The 27,936-nt window shown below is 59.5% G+C and overlaps 1 protein-coding gene across 3 annotated transcripts in view; it reads right to left on the bottom strand.

The window, feature by feature from the left end:
- COL18A1 (collagen type XVIII alpha 1 chain) overlaps positions 1-27,936 on the bottom strand; it is a 76,987-nt gene that overhangs the window by 43,172 nt on the left and 5,879 nt on the right. For 2 of the 3 annotated variants that reach the window (XM_036444081.2, XM_045585301.1), the window contains exon 1: positions 1,755-2,445. The exons of the other annotated variant lie outside the window; for it this stretch is intronic. In XM_036444081.2, the coding sequence (XP_036299974.1) occupies positions 1,755-2,430 (676 nt within the window). In that variant the 5' untranslated portion in view covers positions 2,431-2,445. Of the gene's footprint in view, positions 1-1,754; positions 2,446-27,936 lie in introns of those variants that run through there. 3 annotated transcript variants of the gene reach the window in all.

The following is a 27,936-nucleotide window of genomic DNA, read 5'->3' as shown; positions in this document are numbered from 1 at the left end:
GCCCAATATTCGCGTGTTCCAGGCACCGCATGTGTATGGGGCGTGGGAAGGTGCCGCTCACTGTGGCCCCCAACCATGCACTGACCAGGCCTCCCAGCACAGGCCTTGATGGGCTGTTCCTCTGCCGGACACACTCCGGCCACTCCTGTTGGCAGCAGGGCCCAGGCCCCCCATGCTGTCCGCAGCAGCCGTCCTCCCTCCCACCCAGTGCCTGCAGCCGCTGGTGTGCCCCTTCCTTGGGGCTGGGCACCACCTGTCATTGGCACTTGCTCCTACCCTGGCTGGGGCCTGGGTGCTAGCAGCCCCCTTCACTTCACCCCAGGCCTGGCACAGGGTGCCAAGGAGTCACCCACACAACCTTCAGGGGCCCTGTATGGGGACACCCCCTTGAGATCCAGTGCAGCCACCCCACCTCCACTGCCCAGCTCCAAAGCCCAGTGCCCGCAGGGACGGATGAGTGGTCAAGGCTGCTCCCCACAGAGAGGAAGGGGAGGGGACACGGATGGGGCCTCTATGAGCAACCAGGGAGCAGGCTCTGCTCAGGGGGTGGGGATGTGGGGGGGCCTCGGGCCCCGGCGTGGAGCTGGGGGCTGGGAAGGCCTCGGCTGCCCACCCTCTCCCACCAGAGGAGCAGAAGTGTGCTCTGGAGCGCGTGGCCCCAGGCTGGGGTGGCCTCACAGGAGCGCCAGCCTCACCACCTGCTGGCATGGCTTGCCCCTCCCTGTGGCACCCACCCCCAGCCCCCTGCCCCCAATCAGACTGGAGCAGCAGCCGGAAGCAGGTGGGAATCCCGGCTCCCTCAGCCTCCCTTCCGGGCCGGGGTGCCTCAGAGCACCCAGGAGCGAAAATGCTTGGGCAGGGGCTGCTCCCCACGCACTGCCATCTGGCACACAGAACCCAGGGCCGCGTGCCGTTCTCTCCCGACCCCAGCCTCCCCCCAGCGAAGGGGTGTGCCATCCTGCCTCCCGAGGGTCCACAAAGGCCAGCACGGGGGCAAAGGGGACTGCCAGGTCCACACCAGCCCTGGCCAGGCTGCAGGAAAGAGCAAAATGGGAAGGGTGGGGCAGCTGGGTGGGCGGGCCAGCCGTTACCTGCCGCCGGCCCAATGAACACACAGTGCCCATCCTCCCGGCCGGGAACGAGGCACACGCGACGGGCAGCCTGCCCCCGTCCAGCACGCGTCCTCCAGGGCCTGGCAGAGCTGGCGGCAGGGTGGCGGGGAGGGCGCGGGGCCAGTAGCAGGCAGAAGAACCGGGGGAGGAAGCGGTGGCTATGCGTCCGGAGGAGGCCGCCCCAGGCCCGGGCGGCCGCCAGGACCTCCTCGCCACTCGCGTGGTGGAGGTGGTTGGGCAGCCAGGAGCGCCTGATGCCCAGGCTTCGCAGACCGGCAGGGAGGGCGGCAGGGGCAGGCAGCGGCCGTTTACGGCGTGGCAGGCAGGCTGCACCGGGGGGCTCGGCCGGGGGGACCCGAGCAGCGCAAAGGGATCGGCAAGCTCAGGCCCCGCAGAATCAGCCTCGTGAGGAACCCAAGCACCACAGTCCCCGGTGGAAGCGGAGAGTGAGGTCTGAGACAGACTGGCAGGGGGGTCGGAGGCGGCAGCCGAGGGGGCAGCGTGCATGCCAGGGAGCACATCACCAGGGGAAGAAGCAGAAGCGGCGTGCGCTCCAGGGTGCCGGGCGCGAGTCCTTTGCCGTCCGGATCCACACGGCTTCCCCAGGGAGGGGCCCGCCCTGCACGGAGGAGACGGCTCTACCTGGGGACTTCTGTGGCACCGAGGGCTCCCGGAGCTGTGCCCGGGGCCTGTCCGGGGAGGGCAGCGGCTGGGTGGGCACCGGCAGGCTGCCAGCCTCAGTCCTCTTCGCGTCCGGCGAGCTCAGGACCCCAGTGGCCAGCCAGGGAGTGGTCCCATTCTCCTGGGGGGCACTGGAGGGCTCCGGGAAGGCGAGGGGGCCTGTGGGGGCCGCCAGCGTTGGCATCTCCATCCCGGTGGCGTTCTCGGCGGCGGTGATATTTTCCCACAGCTGGATGAAGCTGCGGATACCCATCGCCACGTTCAGGATCATGGCTCCGACGCCAGTGATATTCTCCCCCTTCGTGTCCGGGCTCGCCAGGGAGGGAGGGCGGGTGGTGGAGGCCCCATCCTGGCCAGCCTCCAGGCTGTCCAGGGGCAGCTCGGGGCTGGCAGGCGCCGTCCCCTGCTCGCTGGGGCCATCCTGAGGGGCTACCTGGGTGGTGGTCTCCTCCGTGGGCGGCACAGGTGGGCTGCCCGGGGCCACGGAGACGGGGGCGGTGATGGGCTGGCTGGTGTCGGTGGACCACAGCCATTCCAGCAGCTCCACCGGGCCGGCGGCGTGGCAGCAGGGCAGCGGCAGCGGCAGCAGCAGCAGCAGCAGGGGCAGGCCCAGGCGGCCGCTGGGGTCGGGAGCCATCGGGCTGTGTGCTCCGCGGAGGAGGGCGGGCGGGCGTCTGCCCCGGGGAGGTGGGGCCAGCCAGCTCCCGCTCCGGCCCACCCGCCCCGCCCACGGTCAGCCACCCCATTCATGTTCCCCGGCGGCTCTTTCTCTTCACTCTCACGGAAGAAAAAAAGACGGAAACTTCGACATCAGAGCGACATGGAGGGGGTCTCACAGCTCCTTAACACAGTCACAGACCCCAAGGGGCCCAGGGGACGTTCAAGCACGTTCACTGGGATTCCTAACTCGCTGAGCTGTGAGCTGCGGGGCTCACTGCTGCTCCTCGCCGGACTACCGCCGATCCCCGTGCTGCTGTGTGCGCAAAGGGGGTCTCCAGGCCAGCACCCTGACCCCCAGGGCAGCTTCTGGAAGGAACCTCTCGCGGCCTCTTACAGCCTGCACACCCTACACAGAGCCCAGCTCCAAGAGAAGGTGCCTGGCACAGCCTCCTGGGGGTGGTTGCTCGGGACAGGGCTGGGGCCATAGGACACCAGGGCGGCCCCCAGTTCTGGGCGCAGAGCCAGTGGGGATCCCTGCCTGAGCAGCAGGGGACTGCACGGCCCACGTGAAAACTGAAACCTGGTGCGTGACCAACTCCTCAGCTGCAACTGTGGCTTCTGAGACATTCAACATCCAAGGAGGAGCCGGGAGGGAGCTGGGCTCCCACCTGCTAGGAGGTGCAGCTCCTCAGCCTGCCCACCCCCTGCCCCCATTCCGCCCCCTCGCGCAGACACTGGCTGTTCTCACCCCATCTCACCAGAGACCGTGATCTGGGCTCAAACGCCGGTGACTTGTGGCCTCTGTAACCTAACCCCTTTCTCACCAATCGGAAAGGCTCTCTCGGGGCTGACCCTGCTTGTGCCATGTTTATCAGAAGTCTCAGTCCTGCGGGGTTTCTGGTTAAACCCTGAGAACTCCTTGGAAGGGACAGGACACGCAGCAGGGGTATGACACGGAGGGAAAGGGGGGTCATGGGACATACTGAGATGCCGCCGCTGCTGCCAGCAGGTTCCACAGGGACAGATGTCCTCCCCCGCCACCACCGTCCCCCAGATCTCACTCTCTGTGCGGAGAGCGGGGACAGCCAGGTCACCCCAAGGCCACGAGATGGGGCGGGTGAGGGAGTCCGGCCCACAGCCTGGGTGCCAGCCCTCCCCGGGGCCCCACCCTGCCTCCTCCAGCCCTGCCTTCACCGGGCACCTCTTCTGGGCTGTGTCCCAGGAAAGGACAGGATCTGGGCACTGCCACTGCCCCAGAGGGCATGAGCCAGGCAGCCTGCAGCTTCTGGAAGGAACCTCCCATGTGCCCCCGCTCCTTCCCTGTACCAGCCTCAGCTAACACTTCCTTCGTCCAGGATGCTACCGTGTGGCCGTAAGCTCTGCCCGTGCCAGCTTTGGGCTGCTCGAATTTACCACGTGTGCCGGTGTCTGCTCTGATTATGGCTGCCACCCTCCCTTTGCAGCCAGACAGACCCCACGGCCCAGCACCCTCTGAGCTGCCCGCCAGAGTGGGGGGTCCCAGCCGTGGCCAGCAGCCGGAGGTGTGCAGATGGGGGATGTACCCACCCACATAAGGTTGGACAGAAACTGCTCCCAGCTCTGTCCCATCCGGCACCTCCCAGTAGGGCTGCTGGGAGCACAGAGATGCCCAGCTGACCAGGCACGGGGCCAAGTGCCCACCTTCATCTGGGAGCCTGTGCCCATCAGCCAGCCTACGAATAAAGAAACGGAGGCACAGAGACCTGAGGGCTGGCTCTGGACTATAGAGCCCAAAAGAGGAGAGCCAGAATGGGACTGCACACGCACCTTCACCTGTTCACATAACCACACGCACATCCACAGTCGGCACTGCTTTAGCCTCCACTCCGCACGAGATCCCGCGTGTGCTCTGCACACCAGCTGTCCATCCCTTTGCCTGGTCCCCTCGTCACCCCATCTTCTCTGGGCTGTGCTGGGGGTTCCAGCCCACCTTCCCCTGGACTGCCTTGAGCAGCGAGAGCCGCTCTGTTCGAACAGCCCTGAAGTCAAGTCCGGCCCCAGAGCTGGGAACATCGGAAGGAATCAGCACATCAGCATGCGTTAGGACAGCTGAGCACCGAGCCCCCTCTCGAAAGGTGGGGGATCCACATGCAAACATCTGTGTCTCAGGGAGGCCCAGTTACCAACATAATCCCCTCTACGCTCAGAAGTCTTAGAAATGCTCAGACAGTAGTCTTGGGAAGTCACTGCCACTAAGGTGATTTTATGCCTAACGTGTTCCTGGAAAATCTCAGGACAGAAATTCTTCTTCTCCTGCCCGGATGGGAGAGGGAACTCTGAGTCCGACGCCCTGTTGGGGGGCTGCCCCTTGTCAGTCCAATGTTCTGGGCACTCATTACTCGCTGGACCACTTGCTTAATTCATTGTTTCCAGGCAGAGCCAGGAGCGAGGAACCAAGGAACCGTGGCTGCAGAGAGAGATGGCAGCTGCTGCCCGGGTGAGGGGCAGGCTCTACAGGAGGGCAGCAGCAGCGGCCCCACCAGGCTGAGCCAACCCTGCGACGCAGCAGGGCACCCCTCCGTCCTGACCCTCCAGACCTCGCCCCCCTGCCCACCGCGGGGCCTGCGCCCGGCCCCGAGCCCCGGCCGAACATCACATGCCTGCAGAGCGCCTGGTGACTGTCACATGCAGCTGGAGGAACGCGGCATCGGCCTGCAGGCCCTGGGTGTCCCCAGACAGGGAGGGGCGTCCTGGGCCCGCATGCAGACAGGTGAACAGCACTGAGTCCTGCGGTGGCTGCCGCCTTTACGGGGTTCTCAGGACATCCTTGGGGCAAACCAATCACACAGTGGCTGTGTCTAGTGGGGGCCGTCGACTCCCAGCAAAGCACCTTTCTTTGCCTTCACTTTCCCTCCGGTCCTGTCTGGAACGCCCTTGTCTCCTCTGTCCATGACACCCAGCTGGTGGCCTCCATCCATCGACCCCTCCACACAGTAATCCACCCCCAGGACTCTCCAATGGGAGCATCTATGTGTGGATGTGTCTGTGTCTCTGTGCACATGCATTTGTGTCTACGTATGTTTGTCACTATGCACATAGTTTTTGGATTAAGTAAATTTCTTCACTTAGGATCTATTCAAATTATCTATTTCTTAATGAGTTTCAGTAGCTTATATCTTTTTTAAAAAATTATTATTTTTTTGTTGTTGTTGTTGATTTCAGAGAAGAAGGGAGAGGGAGAAAGAGATAGAAACATCAATGATGAAAGAGAATCATGGATTGGCTGTCTCCTACATGCCCTCTACTGGGGACCAAGCCTGCAACCCAGATGTGCTCTGACCAGGAATCCAACCAGGACCTCCTGGTTCATAGGTTGACATCAACCACTGAGCCACACCAGTAGGGCAGTAGTTTACAACTTTGTAGGAATTTGCCAATTCCTACGCAGTTATCCTACTTTGTTGACACAATTGCTCATAGTACTCGGTTGGGACACTTTTTGGAGTTAGAACAAAGCTGAAGACTTCACATTTCCCAATCTAAGTAGCCACGGCAGTGTGGTTCTGGCACAAGGATAGACACACACTGATCAGTGGAATAGAGTTGAGAGTTCTGAAATAAACTCATACCTCTATGGCCAACTAATTTTCAACAAGAGTGCCAAAACCATTTAGTGGAGAAAGAACAGTATTTCGACATGGTTGCTGGAACAGTAAGATTGCTACAGACAAAATAATGGAGTTAATACTCTTTTAACTCACACCACACACAGAAGTTAAATTAAAAGGGATCAAGGGCCTACATAAGAGCTAAAACTATAAAATCCTTATAAGAAAACATAGGAATAAATCTTCATGACCTTGTATTTGGCAAAGGGTTGTTACATTTGACAGCAAATGCCTAAGCAACAAAAGAGAAAAAGAGATAAATTGGACTTCAGTAAAATTTAAGTTTTGTGCTTCAAAGGACATCAACAAAGTGAAAAGGCAACCCACAGTTGGGAGACTATATTTGCAAATCACATACCTCATAAAGGACTTTTATCTATAACATACAGAGAACGACAAGTGAACAATAAAAACAATGTAACTAAAAAGCAGGCAGAGAACCTGAACAGACATTTCTCCAAGGAAGACATACCCATGGCTTCAAACCCATGAAAAGATGCTCCACATCACTAGCCATTAAGGAAAAGCACATGAAAACCACAATGAGACACCTCTCACAGCCACTCGTATGGGCTGGAATCAAAAAGCCAGATAATAACAAGTGATGGGGAGGATGTGAAGTCAGAACCCTCACACCTTGCTGGCGAGAATGTAAAACAGGCAGCCACTTAAGAAAATAGTCTGGCCCTGTCCAATTTGGCTCAGTGGATAGAGCGTCGACCTGCAGACTGAAGGGTCCCGGGTTCGATTCCAGTCAGGGGTATGTACCTTGGTTGCATACAGGTGTGCAGGAGGCAGCTGATCAATGTTTCTCTCTCATCAATGTTTCTAACTCTCTATCCCTCTCCCTTCCTCTGTAAAAAAAGTTAATAAAATTTATTTTTTTTAAAAAAGAAAATAGTCTGGCCATTCCTCAAACTGTTAAACATAGAGTTATCCTATGTCTCAGAAATTCCACCCTAGGTATATATACCTAAGAGAAGTGAAAACATGCCCACACACACACACAAAAATTATGCTCAAAGGTTCATGGCAGCATTATTCACGTTAGCCAAAAGGTGGAAACATACAAGTGCCCACCAACTGCTGAATGGATAGAATGTGGCCCACCCATGCCACGGAGAATTATTCAACCATGAAAAGGAGTGACACACGGACACACGACAACATGGATGAACCTTGAAGATGCTGTGCTCAGTGTAAGAAGCCAGACACTAAAGGCCTCATACGGTACGGTGCCATTTACAAGCCACGCGTAGAATAGAGAAAGCCACAGACAGGAGGTGGGTGGCAGGTCCCGGCTGGGGTGACAAAAAGGTTCCTTTCTGAAGTGAAGACGACATTCCAAATGGTCTGTGACGGTGGCTGCCTGTGTCTCTGAAAACACAGAACCGCTCACCCACAGACTGTGAGTTAGTGAACTGCACGACATGTGGATTGTATCTCAAGGGAGACCGTGTCAGATTTCAAACTACACAACCCTAAGTGAGGCTCTGTTTGCATTTATTTGATTGTTAGGATGATTGATGTTTTAAAATACAATATACTTGATGCGAGCATGTCTTTCCTTTTTAAATTCCTGTTCACCTTTATTCATTTTCTTGCCGTTTTTTAAAAAATGAATGGGGATTTGCACCCCTGGCCACCTTTGCTGCTAACAGAGTTTTTCAAGCTCCTCACTGGCCTCCTTCCCGCTCAGAGTGTGCACACCAGGGCTGCTGCGATCCATCGCTGCTGACATTACTGGGCACTTCCTGTGTACCAGGCACGTGGTGGGAACCCCACTCCTCAGCCGCCCGGAGAACTTGAACCTCACGCCTGCCATCATCCCTCAGGAAGGTGGGAGTTCGGGCAGGCGGTGGCTGGTCCTGCAGCGGGAATGGGTCAGCGAGGGGCCCCCGGCTCAGACCCCACACTAAACCCTGTCCCTGTGCGTTAATGACTCACCTTTCAGGAACATACTTTCTTTCCTGCCTTCATTCAACAAATACGTAGTGAGTTCCTACTGTGTGCCCAGCCCTACTCTGCATCAGCTACAATGTAGGAAGAGCCTCCACAAAGTGGGATGAAGGAGATAAAGCAGGCAGGCGAGAGCCGAGGACGCATGGGATGACAGCCCCAGACAGGATGTGGGACCAGGGCCTGAGCCTCTCGGAAGATGGACAGCAGCAGCAATGTGTCCTCCCATCCCCCCAGGAGGCCGGTTCCCCACCAATGGGCACCACATTCCCGTGTGGTGACGTGGCCCTTCCCTCAGGAGGGCCGGTGGCCTGCGTGGCCCGCGGGAGGGGGACAGAGCTCTGCGGGCCGGCCGAAGAGACGGCCCCCTTTCCAGGACCAGTGTCACCCCGGTGTCCCCATGAGACCTGCCTGGCAGGTTATTACCAGGTGCAGAGTCCAGGTGTCCTGCCCGCGAACAAGGCCACACGACGGGCACGCAGGCGACAGCGTTTCTTTCAAACAGAGGTCCTTGACCCGGGAGGTTAATATTTAGCCGGTGTTTTCACCAGAGCCTCCCGGACTCCGGGCACCACAGAGCATCCTCCAGAGGACAAGTGAGCTCTGAATGTGGACTCATCCCCACGACCTCCAAATACGGGCGCAGCCTGCCCCCGTGACCTTCTAGAACTCACGAGAGCATGTGGGGAGGATGGCAGGCCTTGGCCAGGGGTGGGTCAGGGGGGGTCCCAGCCCCACACAGGGACACCACCACCACCCAAACTCAGCTGCACTGCCGAGCTGGGCTTCTGAGGGCGGGGGCTGCGGGGCGACCAGCGGCGGAGACGGGGACCCGCCAAGACATTAGCGAGTGGACGGCTCAGTTAGGCTTTAGGAGCCTGGCAGGTTGCTCATTAACCGGATTTCACTGGAGGCTACAGGGCCAGCTCACGCGCCAGGTTCCCACGGGGAGGGGGTGGGGAGCAGCTGACCTGCTCAGCCCCCACCTGTGGTAACCGTGCTCCAGTCTGGTTGGGGTCACGGGTCAGGCGCCTCCCATGTGCCAACACCCCAAGGATTATCACATGCATGTCCATGTCATGCCACCAGGGTCTGGAGGGGCTCAGAAAGCAGCAGGCTGAGTGTTGGCCCTGAAACCCATGGCACCTGCGAACATGGCCTTAGCGGGATAAAGGGTCTTAGCAGGTGCAACTAGTTAAGGATCCTGAGATCATCCTGAGTGGCCCTGAATCCCATGGCAAGCGTCCTCATAACAGAGAGGGAAAGACTCTCCAAAGAGAAGTCACATGTGATGGAGGCAAAGCCTGGACTGCGGAGGCCAAAAGCCAGGGGTGCCTGGCGTCAGGGAGGCTGGACAAGGCAGGAAGGACCCTCCCCAGAGACCCTGGAGGGAGTCCGGCCCGTGACACCTGGACCTCGGAGTCTGGCCTCCTGAACGAGAATCAATTCCTGGTTTTAGGCCCCCAGGTGTGCTCATTGGGACGCAGGGGGCGGTAGGGGGTAACGTAAGGGGTGCTCAGGGCAGGCGGGAGCAGGTCAGGGAGCAGGAGGAGAGAGCAGCAGAGCCTACCCGGAGTCAGGGCTTTCCTGAACCGGCGGGGTGTGGACCCCGAGCCCCAAGCCCTGGCAGTGCTGGGTCCTCTCTGCAGTGGGAGGAGCCCTCCTCCGGCCCCGGGCCTCCTGGGGACATGAGCGTCTGCACGAGGGGAGGCAGCATGGAGAGGGGAGGCAGCATGGAGCGGGGGGGAGGCAGCATGGAGAGGGGAGGCAGCATGGAGAGGGGAGGCAGCATGGAGCGGGGAGGCAGCATGGAGAGGGGAGGCAGCATGGAGCGGGGAGGCAGCATGGAGAGGGGAGGCAGCATGGAGAGGGGAGGCAGCATGGAGAGGGGAGGCAGCATGGAGCGGGAAGGCAGCATGGAGAGGGGAGGCAGCATGGAGAGGGGAGGCAGCATGGAGAGGGGAGGCAGCATGGAGCGGGGAGGCAGCATGGAGAGGGGAGGCAGCATGGAGAGGGGAGGCAGCATGGAGAGGGGAGGCAGCATGGAGAGGGGAGGCAGCATGGAGAGGGGAGGCAGCATGGAGCGGGAAATGCCCTCCGGAGGAGGACCCGGGGAACAGCCACCTGTGCCACGTGGGGCGGGAGAATCGGAATCGGTCTGGTCACAGCCGCCCCTTAGAGGCCACCCAGGCCCCTGGACGGAGTCCCAGTGTCACAGTGGCCCCCCATCGCTGCTGACACGTCTCATACGAAGGTGGCCTCGTATACATAATCTGTGCAATGGGGTCAGTGCAACGCCCCCTTCACCTTTCTCTGGCCTGTCCCCTGGTCCGGCCCTGCTCTGGGCTCAGGAAGCGGAGGGAAGCGTGTGCCCCGACACCCTGGGGCTCCAGGGCCTCGACGGCCGCAGACAAGGATGATGAGTTCTGTTTTCTCTCCCCTGTGAAAACTTCCCGGAGAAAACCGAACGGCCACCCACCAGCACCACCCAGGCTCCCTGTCCGTGGCAACGTGGAAGAGGCAGAAAGAACGGGGACGCGAGCTCCCTGCTGGCCCCGGGCTTCTCGGTTTGCTCTCACAGGAAGTCACCCAGACCCACACTCGTCCAGTTTTCACTTCTGGCTGAACACAGGACCGGAGGCCACGATTCACTTCCCAGGCTCGGACCCAGGGTCTGGGCTGTTCCTGCGGGGAGGGTCCTTCAAACGCCAGGCTCAGTGCAGTCCCTTCAAGTCCCAAACCACATCCGCTTCACGCATCCCAGCGTGCCCCAAGTGCCAGTGACCGGAGGTGACCGTGCCGATTCTGAACAGGTTTGCAAATGCTGATGCTATCTAGCTACACTGAGGTTCCACCCTGGGCCCCTCCGGATGCGACAGGCTGTCATGTTGACAAATGACCACCAGGGGGAGCCACACACCCAGGGTTTCTAACCGAGGCTCTGGTAGAAGAAATGAACCCAAAGTTCACATTTGTTCTTCACTTAGATTTTTTTTTTAAATTAAATCAATGTACAAGATGTAATACATAAAGACCTAGTAAGTAAGGTGAATAACTCCCCTAGCCCAGTGACCTCTGCATACTCTGAGCCTCTGTCACTCAGGAGTCCCCAGGCCAGGGAGGGCTGCCCAATGGGGGTAAGCAGGACCCAGCCCTGCCCTGTGCCAGGTCCTGGCAGAGCAGGTGAGTTTCCTCCCTGGTCTTTGTCTGCCTGGGTCACTCTGTAGGGGTGTCGAACTCAATCAGAGAAGGGGCCAAAATCTAAAATCCAGCCTAAATCGCGGGCCGAATGGTTTACTGAACAGTCATAAATTGTCATTGTGATGGAAACGCAGCGGAGTGCAGTGATGACAGCGCGGTGCGGGCCACATTGCAAGGCCTGGCGGGACGGATTTGGCCCGCGGGCCTTGTGTTTGACACATGTGCTCTAAGGGATGCTGAGCGGGTGTCCAGACAGGTGGGCGCTTCATTCCTGGAGCACAGATTCCCCAAATGGGGTCACCAGGTCAAGGGGATGAAATCCCAGGATGTAGGTAACAGAGAGGGCGGAGTCCCCTCCCGCAAGGAGGCCTGAGCATGGGTCCCAGTGCACAAAAGCAGCCCTCCGTCCGCACTGCCCGCGGGGGGAGGAAGTGCTGTTTAGGGGATTTTCATTTTCTCCGTGTGGATACTGGCATGGGATGGATGTGTTGCATGTGGAAGGGACATGGATCTTCGGGGCCAGAGGTCAGAACAATGTCCCCCCGCATCCCTACCCCCCACACCCTACTCCCTGGGGCTGTGAGTGGGTATGTTTCCTGGCAAAGGGGGGTGAAGGGTGCAGGTGGATGAAGGCTGCTGCCAACCAACTGACATTAAATAAAGAGATTGTTCTGGATTATCCGGATGGGCCCACTATCCTCACAAGGGGAAGAGGGGCGCAGAAGAACCAGAACTAAGGCTGAACTGGTCACTGCTGACTGTGAAGATGGAGGCGGGGCCACAAGCCAAGGGCAGGGGCGCCTCCAGAAGCAGAGACAGACCAGGAAACACTCTCCCGGGAGCCTCCAGGAAACCCAGCCCTGCTGACCCAGACTTCAGCCCAAGGCTCCCTTCAGTCTTCTGTCCGACCTCCACTCCTACGGACAAGTCTGTGCTGTTCTGAGACCCTGACTTTGGGGTCATCTGTTACAGCGGCCCCGGGGCATGGTCCACCTTGCACCCCTGCCTTTTCTCGGTGGACCTTCACCCTTGACTGCCGGCACCCGTGGCTCCTCATTCAAGGGCCCCTGCTTCCGCGTCACCCCAATGCTCCAGGGGCTCCTCGGGCAGCTCTGTGGAGGTGCCCTGTTTTCCGAGCACACACTAACTTCTGGTCCGCCCTTGTTTTCCCAACACAGATACATTTTCAATCCCTCGGTCCCTCACCATGCGCTGGGGGTCCTGTCCTGTCCCCTCAAAGCCACCGAGCAATTCCTAAACAACAGCCTAATGTGCTCCACTTCCTTTGAACATCTGGACCTTCAGGCTGTTGCCTCTCAAACTGCGGGCAAGGACCAGCCATCATCACCCCCAAACCGTGGTGGCAAACGCTTTTGTAAAACATGATACAAATGCTATGGCAATGCTGAATGGTTATAAACACCGCTAATCAGGTACTGCCACTCCGTGCCCACCTCAGCACAGGCGGGACCACGGCTGTGAGCACACCGGCCCCCACCGCTCTGAGCAGGGGTCAGCGGCTGGAATTCACCGTTACTCCCGTCACGGCGGGGGGCTCAGCGTGTGAAGGACATTCCGGAACCCCAGGTAACGCACACTCCCGGCAGCTGGGTGGGCCAGGCGCCCGCCGTCCAGCGTGGCCAGTCATCGAGCGGCCATCGGAGGGTCCAGCGCAAACAGGGCCTCGGGCAGGCTCGAACCCTGAGGTCCCCACCTTTCCCTGGGGAAAAGCTGCCCTGCAAACCAGCCCCACAGACAGGCCCCAGCCCTGGACCAGGCCGGGGGCTGCCTGGCGAGGCTGGCAGGGAGGAAGGACCGGTTGGCACGAGAGCTTGGGGAGGAGCAGGCAAAGGAAGGTGCGCCCACCTCTACTCACCAGCCAGCGACGGCTCGGGGAGCGCACCTGGGGAGGGGAGTGTGTTACACCTGACCGTGTGAGGCTGAGTGTGCGTGTGTTATGGATGAGTGTGAAAGGGAGTGAGTGTGCGAGTGGGCGACATACCCACCTTCAGAACTCGGGCACTCGAGCCAGCACAAACCTCAGAGGGGGCAGTGAGATGCACTGACAGGCGCCACGGGGACAGGACACTCGGGGGACGGTCCCTGGGTCCTCACGGCCCCTTCCTGTCTGCAGCCTGGGCAGCTCCGTCCTCGGCCTCAGCCCGGCCAGCGTCCAACAGTGAACCTTTTCACCTCATTAAAAACCCATCTTGCTCCAGATACAAGCCGGAAATGGGTATCCCATCAAGCTTTTCAATCCCAAGAGACGTGGTCCACAGGAAGTTACAGGAACGAGCATTGGTTCATCTGAAGACAGGCTGGTTTTACGGGGCTCCGGGCACAGTCCCTCTCCATGCCCACCCAGCTCACGGGGCCGTTTCCCCTCAACACGGCTGGTCCGGGTCCCGACGGAGGTGGGACTTCCCAGCCACGTCCCAGAGGAGGAGGAGGCGCGGTGGGCACGCGCTCCATCTCCCAGGGGGCCGGGGTCTCTCCTAAACGAGGTCCCCTCAGGGACGACAGAACTGACTGTTAAAATCCGTGCCACCTGGGGGGGGGGGGGGCGCATTTCACTGAAGGGAGAGGGAGTGAGAGGACAGTGAAGGCAGGATTTAAAAAAAAATAATAATTGGTATTAATTTCAGAGAGGCAGGGAGACAGAGATAGAAACATCAATGGCAAGAGAGAATCACTGATCCGCTGCCTCCTGCAGGCCCCACATTGGGGATTGAGCCTGCAACCCAGGCACATGTCCTGACCAGGAATCAAACCATCAAACCGTGAGTTCCTGGTTCATAGGTTGACACTCAACGGCTGGGACACTCCGGCTGGGCAAGGTGAGATTTTAGAGGGACCCCTTATTCTTTCTCAGAGACGTCCCTGTCTACAAGGGCCCCAAAAGGCCCCAGCCCAGGCCAGACCTGATCCCTCAGCCCCTCTTCTCGGGCTCCAGCGTGCAAGCTCACCCCCGCCAGGACCTGACCAGGATGAGGCGGCGCCCCCCCCTCCCCTGCCCCAGCCGCCAGCCTGTGCCCTCTCACTCACCCAAAACCACCCGGCTAACAGTCACGTGGTAACAAGGAGGGTGCTGGCAGAAGGCCCGAGCTGCAAATCCAGTCTCTCCCCTGCTCTGGGTTTCTTCTCCACGTTGATGATAAATGTAGTTGGAACCACCCAGAGTCCTGTTTACAGGGCTGAACAGAAGGACCAAACTCCTGTTCATCCACACGCCAGGCTTCCGAGTGGAGAGCAGAGGTTTCCGGGCCCTGCAGCTGTCCCAGGAGTCACTCTGTGCCCTGCTCCTGGGCTGGTGTCAAAGAGAAGACACGGGACCCCCTGGAAGGACACAGCTGGCCAGAGGCCCAAAGGAAGCAGATGTTGAGGTGCCCGGGGAGCCAGGACTCAGGCATGCATCTTGCTGTGGCTCCCCTCCCCCCTGTCTCCAGCCTGTTCTTACAGGTGGCACTTTGGGAAGGTCAAGCTTGACGAAGGCCAGCAGGGTCTGACGAAGGGTCTGCTGGAGACCCGCCTGCCCAGTTCACAGACCTTCTCAGCCCCAGTCCCTCGCCCAGCCCAGCTCAGCACCATCAGCCCCCAAACGGGGCCCGGATGGTCCCATCCGCACATGCGGCCCGTAGCAAGGACCTAGGGTTTATTTGGAAGGCTTGGCAGGTTGTACCTATAAAAATAAAGACTTTTTTCTTTACTTTTAAGACTGGACGAAATGTCCCATCCCATCATCCAAACTTCCTCCTGCCATCTGGACAAACGGCGGCTTCTTTCTCCTCATTCTCCTATGACACTTGGAGGTCAGAAGAAATTAAACATTAAAGAGAGCCCGCGACCCCTTTCAAAGCGAAACCGATGTCATTATTTTCTTTGGCTAAAAGATCGAGTCGTCTTGGAGAGGATTAACATCTGTGCGACCGCCGTTTCCCTCTGCAGCCTACTGGGAGCTTTCTCGGTCGTCACGGGGAAAGGGGGCAACGAGGGTGCTCTGGGGGGCGGACAGTGGGGTCCTTCTGACGAGTGAAGCGGGGAGGGGGCTCCGGCCAGAGGGGTCTGGGCTGCCCCCTCCCAGCAGGCACCTGGAGCAGGTCCCAGTCACAGGTCCCGTGTCCGCCCATCCTGTGGGCTGACCCTCCGCCAATCTGTCCTCCCAGCTCGAGATTGTGGCCCTTGGCGCAGGGGAGTCTTTGACCAGTTCACACCTGACCCCAACTTGATTGGGCCAAGTCAGCAGAAGACATGGAGTCCCGAATGCCATCTGTGCATGCCTCCCGCCCGCCATGGCTGCCCCAGCCGGCCCAGCCCTCGCTGCACCTGCACTAGTCCTGGGTCCGTGTCTGAAACTGCCCCAAGTACCAATATGGAAAGCCACAGAGAGCAGCGGGGGGTCCCTGAGAATGTCACCCTCGTCTGGGGCATCGAAAGCCTCCACTGGAATGAGTCCCCCTCCCCCAGGCCATCAGGGTGGCCTCCCCGCACCCTATGGCTGTGTGTGGGGAGGGTCCTGCCCACCGCACCCTCCCTCCCCTGCTGTGAGCAACGGGAGGTGGGGGGACCCAGGGCCCAGCACTGTCCTTGCACACACAGAAGGTGCTTACGGGAGGTCTCTGTAAACACCTCCCTGCTGCCCTTCGACCCCACGGGAGGGCATGGAGCCGGGAGAGCCCAGCAGAGCTCTGTTCTGTCTCAGACCCCCTCCCGGGCCAGCCTGACAGCCCAGATAAGCTGTTATGATTGGAATGTGACCTCCGGGGATGTCAGCCCCCAGCCCTGCCAATAAATCACCTGCAAGACAAATGACCAGGCGCCTGCTGGACAGCGGGCTGCGGGCGGGCCCATTCCCCCCACGGTCCTGCTGGTTCCCCCCGATCCCCTGCCTCGGGCCTGGGCCTGCGCCACCCGCAGACCTGCCACGGGTGTGAGGTGACCGTGGAGGGACGGTCCTGGAGGGGCCTCGCGACCCCGCTTCCTGGGCTGGCCTGTCCCTGCTGAGGGCCTGCTGCTGAAAGGCTGGGGCCGGGGCTTCTGCCAGAAGTCTGTCCAGCCACAGAGAGCCTCCTGGGGGGCAGTGTGTGTGGGGGGTCTGCCTTCAAATGAAAGCCATCACCCGAGGCCCACAAGACCTGAGCCCAGGTCAGCCCCCTCCACATTCTTGGGTTTCCATCGGCTTAGGCAGCCACCCACGTTCTCTGCCCGCCTTTGTAACTGGACCCAGGGTCACCAAGAGTGACCCCGAGCCTGCCCTGGGTGGGCCCAGCCCCTCCTCTGGGGAGAGGCTGGGGCGGCCCACCTGGAGCCCCCCTCCCCGCCCCCGCCCCCCGGCAACCAGGCAGGTGGCTGAGGGCCTCGGGGTGTCGGGAGGCCCCCCTTCCTGCCACGTTAATCCTTTCAAGCAGCCTGCCCTGCCGGGGGGCTAAGGGGCCCACCACAGCGCTGCAGCACAAGCAGGGACACCACCAAGACCCCCAGGGCCCAGCCCCCACGCCTCGGACACGCATTCCGATCCCGCACCGGCGTAGGAGGAGGAGCAAGGCAGGCAGGAGCGGACCGCGGGGGCCCGCAGCTGAGGGTCACATGGCAGCGTGGCCAGCTCACAAAGGATGCCGAAGCAGCAGCAGAGATGGGTAGACGGACCCAGCAGCACTGTGTCTGCACAGAACCCCAATTAGGCAGCCACTGAGTAAGCCGCCCTGGGAGAATGGCCTGCAGCCCAGGGAGCACCTGCTTTCCCTCCGCCTGCCCGGGGTCCTGCCTGGGTCACCTGCTCAAAAGCCCTAGCCCCAGCCCAGAGATGTTCCCTTTACAGAAAAGTGGTTTCAGCCCGGCTGGTGCAGCTCGGCGGCTGAGCATCAACCCAGGACCAAGAGGTTCAATTCCCGGTCAGGGCACAGGCCCAGGCTGCCAGCCTGCCCTGCGTGCAGGATGTTTCTCTCTCACTGATGTTTCTATCTCCCTCCCTCCCTGTCTCCAAAAAAATCAATTGGAAAAACGTATTTTTAAAAAGTTGTTTTAAAAGTTAAAGATTTTATTTTATTATTATTTTTTCATCCTCCCTTGAGGATATTTTCCCACTGATGTTTAGAGAGAGTGGGAGAGAGAGGGAAAGACAGAAACACATCAATTGGTTGCCACCTACACGCGCCCTGACCAGGGCCTGGGCTGGGGAGAAGCCTGCAACGGAGGTACGTGCCCTTGACCAGGCCCCTTCAACCCTCAGGCCTACGCTCTATCCACTGAGCCACACCAGCGAGGGCAAAAGTCAAAGGATTTCCAGTGGAGTATTACTCAGCCAGGAAAAAGAGTGGAGCATTGACAGGCTGTAGTATGGATGGACACATGATGTTCAGTGACAGAAGCCAGATCCAGAAGGACACACAGTGGAGGGTCCCATGGGGGCAAATCCACGGGCAGAAGCAGGTCAGTGGCTGCTGGGTGCTGGGGGAGGGCAGGGAGGGGCTGACTGATAACAGGCAGTGTTTCTGAGCTGAGAGAGTTCTGCAACTGGAGATAGGGATGGGTAGATAACGTCGTGATTGTCCTAAAGGTCACCGTATGGTTCACTTTAATGGTTAATGTTTTGCTCTGTGAATTTCCCTCCAATGAAAAGGAATCCGATTGCTCCCCACCTGAGGAGAGGGAGCACCGTATGCATATGAAAACGACCCTCTCGTATCCTGGAGTCTCCTGACCTCCAGTCCCCAGCCCTGGCCACACCCAACCAGTCCCCACCTGCACCCAGCCCCATTGGAGGTGAACAGCCTCCCTCACCCACTCACTGCTCACGCCCCGGGGACACCTGGGCCCTGATCCCATGCAGCACGACCAGGGGTGCTCCCAGAGGGGCAGGAAGGGCTGCACAGGGGAGGGGACAGGAGCACAGCCACCCTGCAGGACTCGGAGACGCTGCCAGGAAGCAGCTGGGAAGCACCCTTCGCCGTGCAGGAGCTGGAGCCCTTAGAGCCCCAGGGCTGTGAGTCACAGCCGCTCCGCTCCTCCTGAGTCAGAGCTGTTAGTCAGACCTGAGCTCATGCTCAGGTGCCGGTCCAAATTCCTGGGCCCAGTCCCCAGGCCTCACCTTGCTCCGTCAGCCCCGAAGCAGCAGCAGCAGCAGCAGGCCCAGCGCTCCCGGAGCTGACTGCCAAGAAGTCAGAGCCAACCGTCTACTGAGCACAGGAGTCAGAACCCGGAGCCGGTAGGACTCAGGGCAGCTAACAGCACCGGCTACTCAGGGCCCCTGGGACCCCAGTGCCCAGCAGAGGAGCTGAGGCACCAAACCGCGGGTCCAGAGGACCTGGGCCAATGTCGTCCACCCGCCAATAACGGAGCCCAACCCCAGCGCACAGGCCCCGCAGCCCTGGCCGCCGCCCAGCGCCTCCCACCCGGGAGGACGGCGGTGCCCTGACACGCAGGCAGTGAGGTCAGACTGGTGGGCCAGGGGCAGGAGGGGGCCTGCCCGGGAGGAGGCGGTGGCGTCCGACCCACACCCTCACCAGGCAGCATGGCGGCCAGCGCCTGCGGGTGGGAGGAGGGGATGGGGTGCCTCTTGGGGCTGCCAGCGAGTGGAGGGAGGCCCTGCCACTGAAGCCCCTTCCACCACGGGGACCCCGAGTGAATCTCAGCAACTCCTGAGGCCTGGGGTCTTCCCACGGCCCCAGCCGCCCTGGGACCCCCTAACACCGCAGGAGGACAGACACAGGTGGCTGCTGACAATTATTGGGGTGAAAACGAAGTCATTCTTCCAAGAAACTGGGGTGTGTGTGTGTGTGTGTGTGTGTGTGAGAGAGAGAGAGAGAGAGAGAGATCTGGCCACTTAATGTTTGATCAAGTCTGAGCGAACTACCTCAGCATCAACCTGGTGACTCACGGGCCAGGCCCGCAGCGGGAACCGGGAGAAAGTCTGGCCTGGGCTGACCCGGCGGAGACAAGATCTCGGAGCATGAGGCTGACCCACGGTCCTGAATGGAGTCAAGTGAGCACACGCACCCTCGTCACCCAGGCTGGGCTGTGCACTCGGACTTGACCTCCCGTGGTCCTGTGCCCACCTGGGAAGCTCCCAGCGGGCGGCGGCTCCCACATCTTCCTCCCGCCAAGTCACCTGACCTCATCCTGGGAGGAAAAAGGGAGGTGACAAACTCCCCAAGCACACACACTAGGAGGCGTGACTAACCAAGTTTCCAGAACCTGGGTGACATCACTCTCAATCCCGAGCTTAGAGACGGGGCTACCCAACTCCAGCTCCTGCAGAGAAGGGAAGGCGGCAACGACGGCCGGTCACAAGCAAGGACACCTATTATCCAACCTCGGGGGCCTTCTAGGGGCTGTCCCCAGGGCGGAGGAGCTCCCCACAGGCCAGCCGTCCCCCAGGAAGGACAACGCTGGCTCTCGCGTGGCCGGTGAGACGTGTGTCAGCCCTTCCTGCCCCCACCTGGCCTCTAGCCTCATGACCATCAAGACCAGCTGGTGACTAGCATCCACCAGGCAGCTGTCGAGAGGGGCCAGGCCAAATGGTGAAGGGGGTCTCTCGGCCCGGCCTCCCACATCCCCTTTGTATTCCTTCAGCTCCATAGCAACCACATTCAGAACCCACCGGGACACCCTCGTGACCTGGAAGTGCGGGAATCCCTCTGCATCCCACCTACCTGCCACCGATGCCGTGGCCTGCGCCCCTCAGACACTCACTTAGAGCAGGGAAGCGGGGACACCTGTGGCCTAATTCGTGAGCTTTTCATAAAACCCTCATTCAAAAGTCCCTCCATCCATCCGTTGGGAAGCATTTATTGAGCCCCTGCTGTGTGCCTGGCACACCGGGTACCAGGAGGCTGCAGGCTCTGCCTGGGAAGGTGGCCCTGTCCTGTTGGGAAGACTCAGCCAGGGCAACGATGCCCAGGGCACCAGGCAGGCAGGCAAAGGCCAGCACCTGGAGCAGAGGGTGCAGGTGCCAGGTCCGGGGGTTTGCCAGGCAGCGTAACGGTTCCTGAAGCCAGTGCAATCTCAAATCAGAGTTTTAAACGGTAGGGGTTCCCTTAGGGATAGATCCCCCAGTGCCCCTTGGACCACCACCCACAGTCTCTCTCCCAGGCGGCAGAGAGGCGGAAAGGGAGTTTGGGGAGAGCTCAGAGGGGGGATGTCTGCAGTCTTTTCCTTCTACGTGGGACCAGTGACCAGCGAAGGAACCCCTGCCTGGGCTTCCAGCTGCAACAGCACCTCCAAGGACAGGCAGGTGAGGCCAGGAGCAGGGGTAGGAGTGGGGGGTCGTCTGGAATGAGGGGGTTATGGAGGGCTGAAGAGCAGGGGAGGAAGCTGAGTTCAGGAGGGAGGAGAGCGTGCAGGGGAACAGAGGGAATGCAGGTTCCACCTCAGTTAAGCTTCAAGGTTGGCTTGTGTTAAGTGTGTGTGTGTGTTTATGAGGGCATGTGCATGTCAGCATGTGTGAGCATGGCTGTGTCTGTGAGCATATTCAAATGGGGGTGAGGAGACCACCACCAAACTGTGGGAATAAAGGGAGCAGTGGCCCCAAGTTGAAGGTCAGGGGCTCCTGCACATGTAGTCGGTGCGAGTGCTTGGAGACCCCAAAGGCACAGCCACCCCAGGAGGACCCGGCGGAAAACACTCATGCGGTACACTTGGTCTCCCCTAAAGCTGGTCCCTGGCCTTGGTGTCAAAATCCAAAAGCCCCCACCCCCTCTCAGCTCCCCCATCGACCCCAATTCCTGGAAGTTCGAAGGAGTGAGGGTTTCCCTATCAGGAAGGCACCACGAGTGTATGGCCGACCTTGAAATGACCCAAGTTCGTATACCTGCTGGCCCTCATGTCTCATGCAGGCGGGAGGCAGAGAAGGTCTGTGGAAGGCAGAGTTTCCCCGTCCGATGGAGAGCAGGACATACGAGGAGAGAAGAACCCACCTCTGGTTTGATTCCATCTCTAAGGGCAGAAGGGTCTGTCTGGCAGGCAGGCAGAGTGGTAGCCCAAACCCCACAGCAGGGAGGGGCACCCCCCCTTACGTTCAGGAGGGAGAGGGGCCATGTGCCCAGCCACATTCTGCACCCCCAATCTCAGGCTTCCCCCAGGGCTGCATGGGGCACGTGACAGAGCCAGAACACAAGGGAGTATACGGGGACCTGAGTGATGCCTCCCTAGAACAGCCTGGGCAGAGAAGGCCCTGCCGGCCACCTGGAGCTGTCTGCAGGCCAGAGAGAGATGGGGAGCCCTGTTACTAACTGACCCCCAGCTTCCACTCCCTGAACACCTCCCCCCCCCCCCCCCCCCAGCTCTCCAATTGCTACAACTCCTGTGACCATCACCCTCTACAGCTCCTCCCGGCTGGAGGGCCGCTCTGCCTCCCAGGTCCCTCTGCAGGGAACTGTAATTTCTCTGCACAGGATTACATTTTTGGCAAAAGCTGCAAATGCTTCCAGGACACCGCCTGCCCAGCGGGAGCCCAGAGTGCTAAGCCGGGTACCCCAGGCAGCAACTGACCTAACACAGTAGGAACCAGAGTAGATGAAACTGGGACCCTGTGGGAGCCTGTCTGGGGCTGCAAGGGCTGGCATCTCCCAACTTGGGGGGGTGGGGGAGAGAGAAGGGTAAGGAGCCCAGACGGGGCATTAGCCAAGCGCCCTTCTGGGCAGAAGGCGGGCACTTGTGACAGGCTGTGGAACTGGGCTGGGAGCAGGGTGCTCAGCACACACAGCTTCCAGCAAACACCGGGGCTCCCCTCATGGCAAGGCCCCTCTGACCCCAGCCCAGCCCAGGGTCCCTCGGCGACCAGCCTAAGAGCAGCAAAGGCCTTCTCCATTGCAGCCTTCCCTGCCCACACCCCACTGCTGGCCCCAGAAGGTTCCGGAGAGCGGGAGGAGTGGGGGCCCCACTCTCACAGGGCCTGGGGAATGCCAGCCCCCCCCCCCCCCCCCCGCCAGCCATAATCCCGTTGCCAGGAGACGAGCCCGGGAAGAAACGGAATCGCGCTGGATTAGTGTCTAGACAGCACGACCTTTCCCCTCCTTCTCGAGATATAATTGGGACCCGAATCGTCAGGCATCGCGAGCTGATAGTGCAAATAAAGGAGGAGGTTGTCTGCGGTGCCGCACGGGGACATTCCTGCAGCGAGCGGAGCGGGCCGTCCAGTACCTGCTCTGGGGGTGCGTGAGAGCCGGCCCGGGGCTCCGCGCTGCGCCCGGGCCGGGCACAAAGGGGCTTTCATCCCCGGGACGACCCGTCTTCAATCCGCCATCGGCGATGAAAGAACTCCCAGATCCCAGCCTCCCGGTGCCCCTCACGCCCGCCCGCGGGGAGGCGCCCGTTAACTCTGTGCTGCCCACGCTCCCTGCGGGCTGGGGGGCCAGGTGCTCCGTGTCCTCCGTCACCTCCTGCCCAGGGGCCAGTGTGGGGGTCCAGGGGACCCCGAGGGTCTGTGGGTGCCTAAACACATGGGAACCTATCCCCACATGCGGCCCAGCCCCGGGCTGTGCTATTTATGTCCAATTTCATTTTTTTTCTCCAGAAGCTGATCTTTCGTTTTTTCTTCCCACCCATAAAAACACCTAAACAGCTTCTCAGAGCCGAAACTGGTCTGGCTCAGTGGATAGAGCGTCGGCCTGCGGACTGAAAGGTCCCAGGTTCGATTCCATTCAAGGGCATGTACCTTGGTTGCGGGCACATCCCCAGTAGGGAGTGTGCAAGAGGCAGCTGATCGATGATTCTCTCATCGATGTTTCTAACTCCCTATCCCTCTCTCTTCCTCTCTGTAAAAAATCAATAAAATAAACAAAAAACAAAACAAAAAAATAATAAACAGCTTCTCAGAGCCCCGTAGGCCCAGCCTCCTGGCGGAGTGTTTGAGGTCTGGAGGTGTGAACTGCATTTGGAGGGTGACCTTCGGGAGGCAGAGGGGCCGTGCGTCCTGTGTTGTTTCAAATACGGTGAGCTTTCCTGTGTGACTTGCGTAATTTCACAAAATAAAATTAAAAGTCATGAAAACAGCACAACAGAACCCGGTGGAGCAGATCCCCTCCCTCAGCACGGGGCTCAGCAAAGGCTCGGAGGGGCCGGCCCTGTGCTGGAGACCAGCCTCTCCCACGTGCGACGGGCCCAGCACCAGCCCGGTGAGGGGGTTTGGGGGTGTCCTCCACCCAGACCCCCCTTCTCTCTGGTTAAAGTGCTGCACGGCTTCAGGCTCTGGTGACGATGGTGCTGGTGGCACAGGGTGTGGCTGTCCTGAGAGGGCGGGGTGGGCTGCAGCACTGCCAGTCCAGCTGCTCCGCTCACCAGTGAGACCTAACAGCCCAAGTCATGGGTACGTCAACCAGCTGGCCGGGCCATTCGGCAGCCAGGGGGACCAGACTACGAAGGAGGGGATGTAGGAGGGCGTTGCGTGGCCCAGAATCGCCAGGCCTGTCCTGTCCTGCAGCCCTGGGTTTCTGCTTCTAAGCAGAGAAGTGCCACCCTGTGGCACCCCCACCCCAAGACCCTGAGGGGGAGCTTCACATCTGCCCTCCCCAAGGCCCTTCAGGCCCCTCAGGCCTAGTTCACAAAGGGCCCAGGTCCCCATGGCCCCAGTCCTCTGGCCTGTCCTGCCGGGCCAGCCCTGGTGCTGCTGACCCAAGACGGGTCCAGGAAGTGGGGGATAGGAATAAGAGCTACCTGTACCCAGAAAGCCCCTGGGCAACTGCCAGTCTCCCCATCACCCCCCCACACACACACACACACACAGACCCTGCACTGTGCTGCCATCTTTGCTCACAGGACCAAGCTGAGCTCCTGCCCCCTCGCCGGGATGCCCTCTGCTTCTGCTAAAGGCACGAGCCCCCAAAGCAGGTTAAAATGTCCCATCTATGGAGGCAAAGGACAGATGTAACTTAAAAAGCCTCAGGAGCACAGCCATCTTCCTAAGTAAGCCAGCCTGGCGCCCCGTCCCCACTCACCACGCAGACAACCGAAGGCCATCGCAGCACCCACTGGCCGAGGGCTCACAGCACCCACCCCCTCACGCCCTGCACACCGGTCAGCTTTGCTTCATAAACTCTTCCTGGGCCTCGGCCATTTGGTACTTTGTGGGAACCTGCTTTTGTGCCATTTGTCTAATTCTCCAAAACCAGAAGGGCGGGTCCCTGTCTGACCTTGCAGAGGATAACACTCAGGCCGCCCTACGGAGGCCCGCAGGCCCCGAGTCCCAGGACAGCCCCACACCCGGGGCCTCATTGACAGTCAGCACTGTCATCTCCACCGGCTGGGTCCACGCATCGCTCTCAGTCCAACCACCTCCCTCCCTGGTTCAAGCCTCCCCCCTCCTCCAAGCTCACTGTGGCCCCGGCTAGGGGTGACAAAAGGCTGTTTAGCTGAAATAGTTATCATTTTAGAAAAAGCCTCTCCCAGCTCCACTGATGGGTCGGCTCCACTGGACACCTGCCTGCCTGGACCAGAGCCCCTTCAGGCGGTCCTAGGAGAGCTCTGGGGAACCTGCCTTTTTTGTGTTTGTTGTTGTTGTTGTTAACCCTCACCTGAGGATATTTTTTCCAATGCTTTTCAGAGAGAATAAAAGGGAGGGGGGAGGGGGGAGGGGGAAGAGAGAGAGAAACAAACATCAATGGGACACATTGATTGGTTGTCTCCACACATGCCCCAATCACAGGTGTGTGGGGGGTTGTGAAACCAGGAATCAAACACTCAACCCTTCAGGGCACAATCCGGTGCTCTAACCACTGAGCGGCACCAGCCAAGACAAACCTGCCTTTTTAAAACCCTGAGAATGCACGTGAGGGGAGAAAGGTGTCTGAGCCAGGGGCCCCTGGGGATGGAGCCTGGGGGCCGTGGAGGAGAGGCAGCCGCGTGGACACCCAGGGAGAGATGGCGAGGACCCCGCAGGGAGGAATTAATGGCACCTTCCCTTCTTTCTGGTTGGAAGCCGATAGGGCAGGTGACAGGAAGGACGCCGAAGGCTGTCCTCTGAGCTGTCCCTGCCGGCACATCAGGCTCCGTCCGGATTCACAAACCACAGGCCACGAACAAACCTGTGTGCCGGACGGCTCCCTACCCAGTCAGGGAGGACAAGAGGCCCGACTTCTCAGGTGTCTCCTGACAGCCTCGTGGAATCTCAGCGGGAGATTTTATGTGTAAAAGCACAGCAGCCCAGTAACCAGACCCAACAAGCAGGGGCAGGTGTGCGCTCCCTGGATCCGGCAGTGTGTGGGGCGGGCGTGGCCCAGAACATCTGGAGGACTCGGTGACCGGAGCCAGGGGGCTCCGTCCCATATTCGACGGTCTCAGCGGGCACAGCCCACAGCCATGTGCTGGTCACGTGAACCCATTTCCAGCTCACAGCGCACACAGGCCCTGCCCTGATGGCTGGGTGAGAGCCTTCCCCATCGTGTGTCCGCAGAGCCCGGTGAGGGGTGGCAGGATGCACCCCGGAAAGCCACATCCCAGGAAGCCAACATGCCGTGTGGGGTCCCTCTGTTAAGCCTGGGAGGAACCACCATCCTCCCCATCCACAGAGCAGAGACAGGGTTTTGGGCTCAATCCCCAGGCGGGGGTGTGCAGGAGGCAGCCACTGATGCTCCTCTCTCATCGATGTTTCTATCTCTCCCTCTCCATTTCTCTCCTTTTAAAATCAATAAAAACAGCCGAAACCGGTTTGGCTTAGTGGATAGAGCGTCTGTCTGAGGACTGAAGGGTCCCAGGTTTGATTCCGGTCAAGGGCATGTACCTTGGTTGTGGGCACATCCCTGGTGGGGTGTGCAGGAGGCAGCTGGTCGATGTTACTCTCTCATCAATGTTTCTAGCTCTCTATTCCTCTCCTTCCTCTCTCTAAAAAAATCAATAAAAAATATTTAAAAAGAATAAAAAGTAAAATCAATAAAAACACATTTAAAAAATAAAAAGATCACAGCTGACATATAGTGTGTGCCTCTCCCCCCCAATCACTGCTCACCAGCCTTGCATACCTTCGCTCACAGAATCCTCACCATCCCTCAACATCCCTGCAACTCAGCAAGCCCAGCCGTGGTCACTGAGCCATGCTCATCACCCGTGTGTCCCCGCTAAAGAGGCAGGCCATAAAGGTTAAAGAGAAAAAAACAAACAAAACAATTCTAATGCTTTAGGAAGTACCACATCCCCTGTGGAAGGCTGCTCGCAAACTCGAAAAATATGCAAAACCTGCCCCTGCAGAGATGACACCACGAGCAGACGGAAATCCTCGAGGAAAGACCCAGAGTGGACATGAGGGCCAGGGAGAACCTCAATGACCAGTGAATACATCGGAACCGTGGTCGGCAAACTGTGGCTCACAGCGACATGCAGCTCTTTGTGGCTCTTCGAATGTGGCTCTTCCACAAAATACCACGGCCTGGGCGAGTCTATTTTGAAGAAGTGGTGTTAGAAGTTTAATTTGAAAAAGAAATTTCAATCATTGTTCTGTTGATATTTGGCTCTGTGGACTAATGAGTTTGCCGACCACTGCCTTAGAACACCACCCTCACTAATGAGTGAAAACACAAAATAAAACACTTTAAAGAGTGTTCTCCACCTGTCCAATCAGCAAGATGTTCAGAGTGATAGCGCCCAGATCAGGGAAAGCCAAGCTTAAATTAACATGGCCAACTAGAGGGGTGTCCCTGAAGTCCCCATCCACAGCCCCCCACACTCAGCCCCAACGCTGGCTACGGGGGCTCCCGAGGTTAGGAACAGGAGGACTCAGAGCACTCAAGGAAACCCAGACCCCACCATGAACATACTTTGCCCGCCCGGCAGGAATCCATCTGCACCGCCTTCCTCATCCCTCGCTCATGCGAGCCCCCCCCCCCCCCGGGGGTACTCGGTGGTCTCCTCCTGTTCTTTGGGGTGGCAGGGCACCTTGCACAATCATGCACTCAGGCAACAGGCCGACGGCCAGAGAGACAAAGCGGTTACACGACTGGACTCACCCTATGGGACCAGCAGGGAAACCAGCCAGGCCTCACCTCAGGTCCCAGCCCTGGACCAGCCAGGAGCGGATGGGAAGGCCTTCCCGTAATGCTGGCCCGACACCGGCCCGCTTCAGCCCTGGCTTGGAAGAGGTCACAGGCATTGCCTCCATGGGGTTAAGAGGCAAAGGGACCTCAGAGGAGACAGCCTCAGATGGTCTCCCTCCTCTCCTAAGCCCGCCTTGCACCAGGCCCCCTGGGGGGCTGGGTCTCCGCTGGCTGGTTGGTCTGTTGAGGGTCCTGGGGTGTCACACCCTATCGTCTCATACCTGCATGACCCCCCCCCCCCCCCAGAACATACACACACAGCACAGGGTCAAAGCAGCAGCATCCCCATGAACCACCTGATTTCTCCCAACGTGCAATGCCCTGGTGTCTAAATGTTCGCGTGGAGAAAGCTCTCCCTTCACCCTGCGGCCGAGAGGCGTATGGATTCCGGGCCTGGCAGAGGCCATTCTGCCTCCAGCCGCCAAGCAGCTGAACCAGCTGCACTTCCCAGCTGCTGCTCCCAGGAGCAATCTTCTTCTTCTTTTTTAAATATATATTTTATTGATTTCAGAAAGGAAGGGAGAGGAGGGCAGAGGGAGAGAGAGAAACATCAACGCTGAGAGAAAATCACTGATTGGCTGCCTCCTGCACGTCCCCTACTGGGGATCGAACCCGGGACCCTTGAGTCTACATATCAACACTCTAGCCCACATGTGTCAA

This window comes from Pipistrellus kuhlii, unplaced genomic scaffold (assembly GCF_014108245.1).
Source record: "Pipistrellus kuhlii isolate mPipKuh1 unplaced genomic scaffold, mPipKuh1.p scaffold_m20_p_2, whole genome shotgun sequence".
Lineage (NCBI taxonomy): Eukaryota > Metazoa > Chordata > Mammalia > Chiroptera > Vespertilionidae > Pipistrellus > Pipistrellus kuhlii.
The sequence above is the reverse complement of the archived record's forward strand: the minus strand, read 5'-3'. Positions and strand labels throughout refer to the sequence as shown.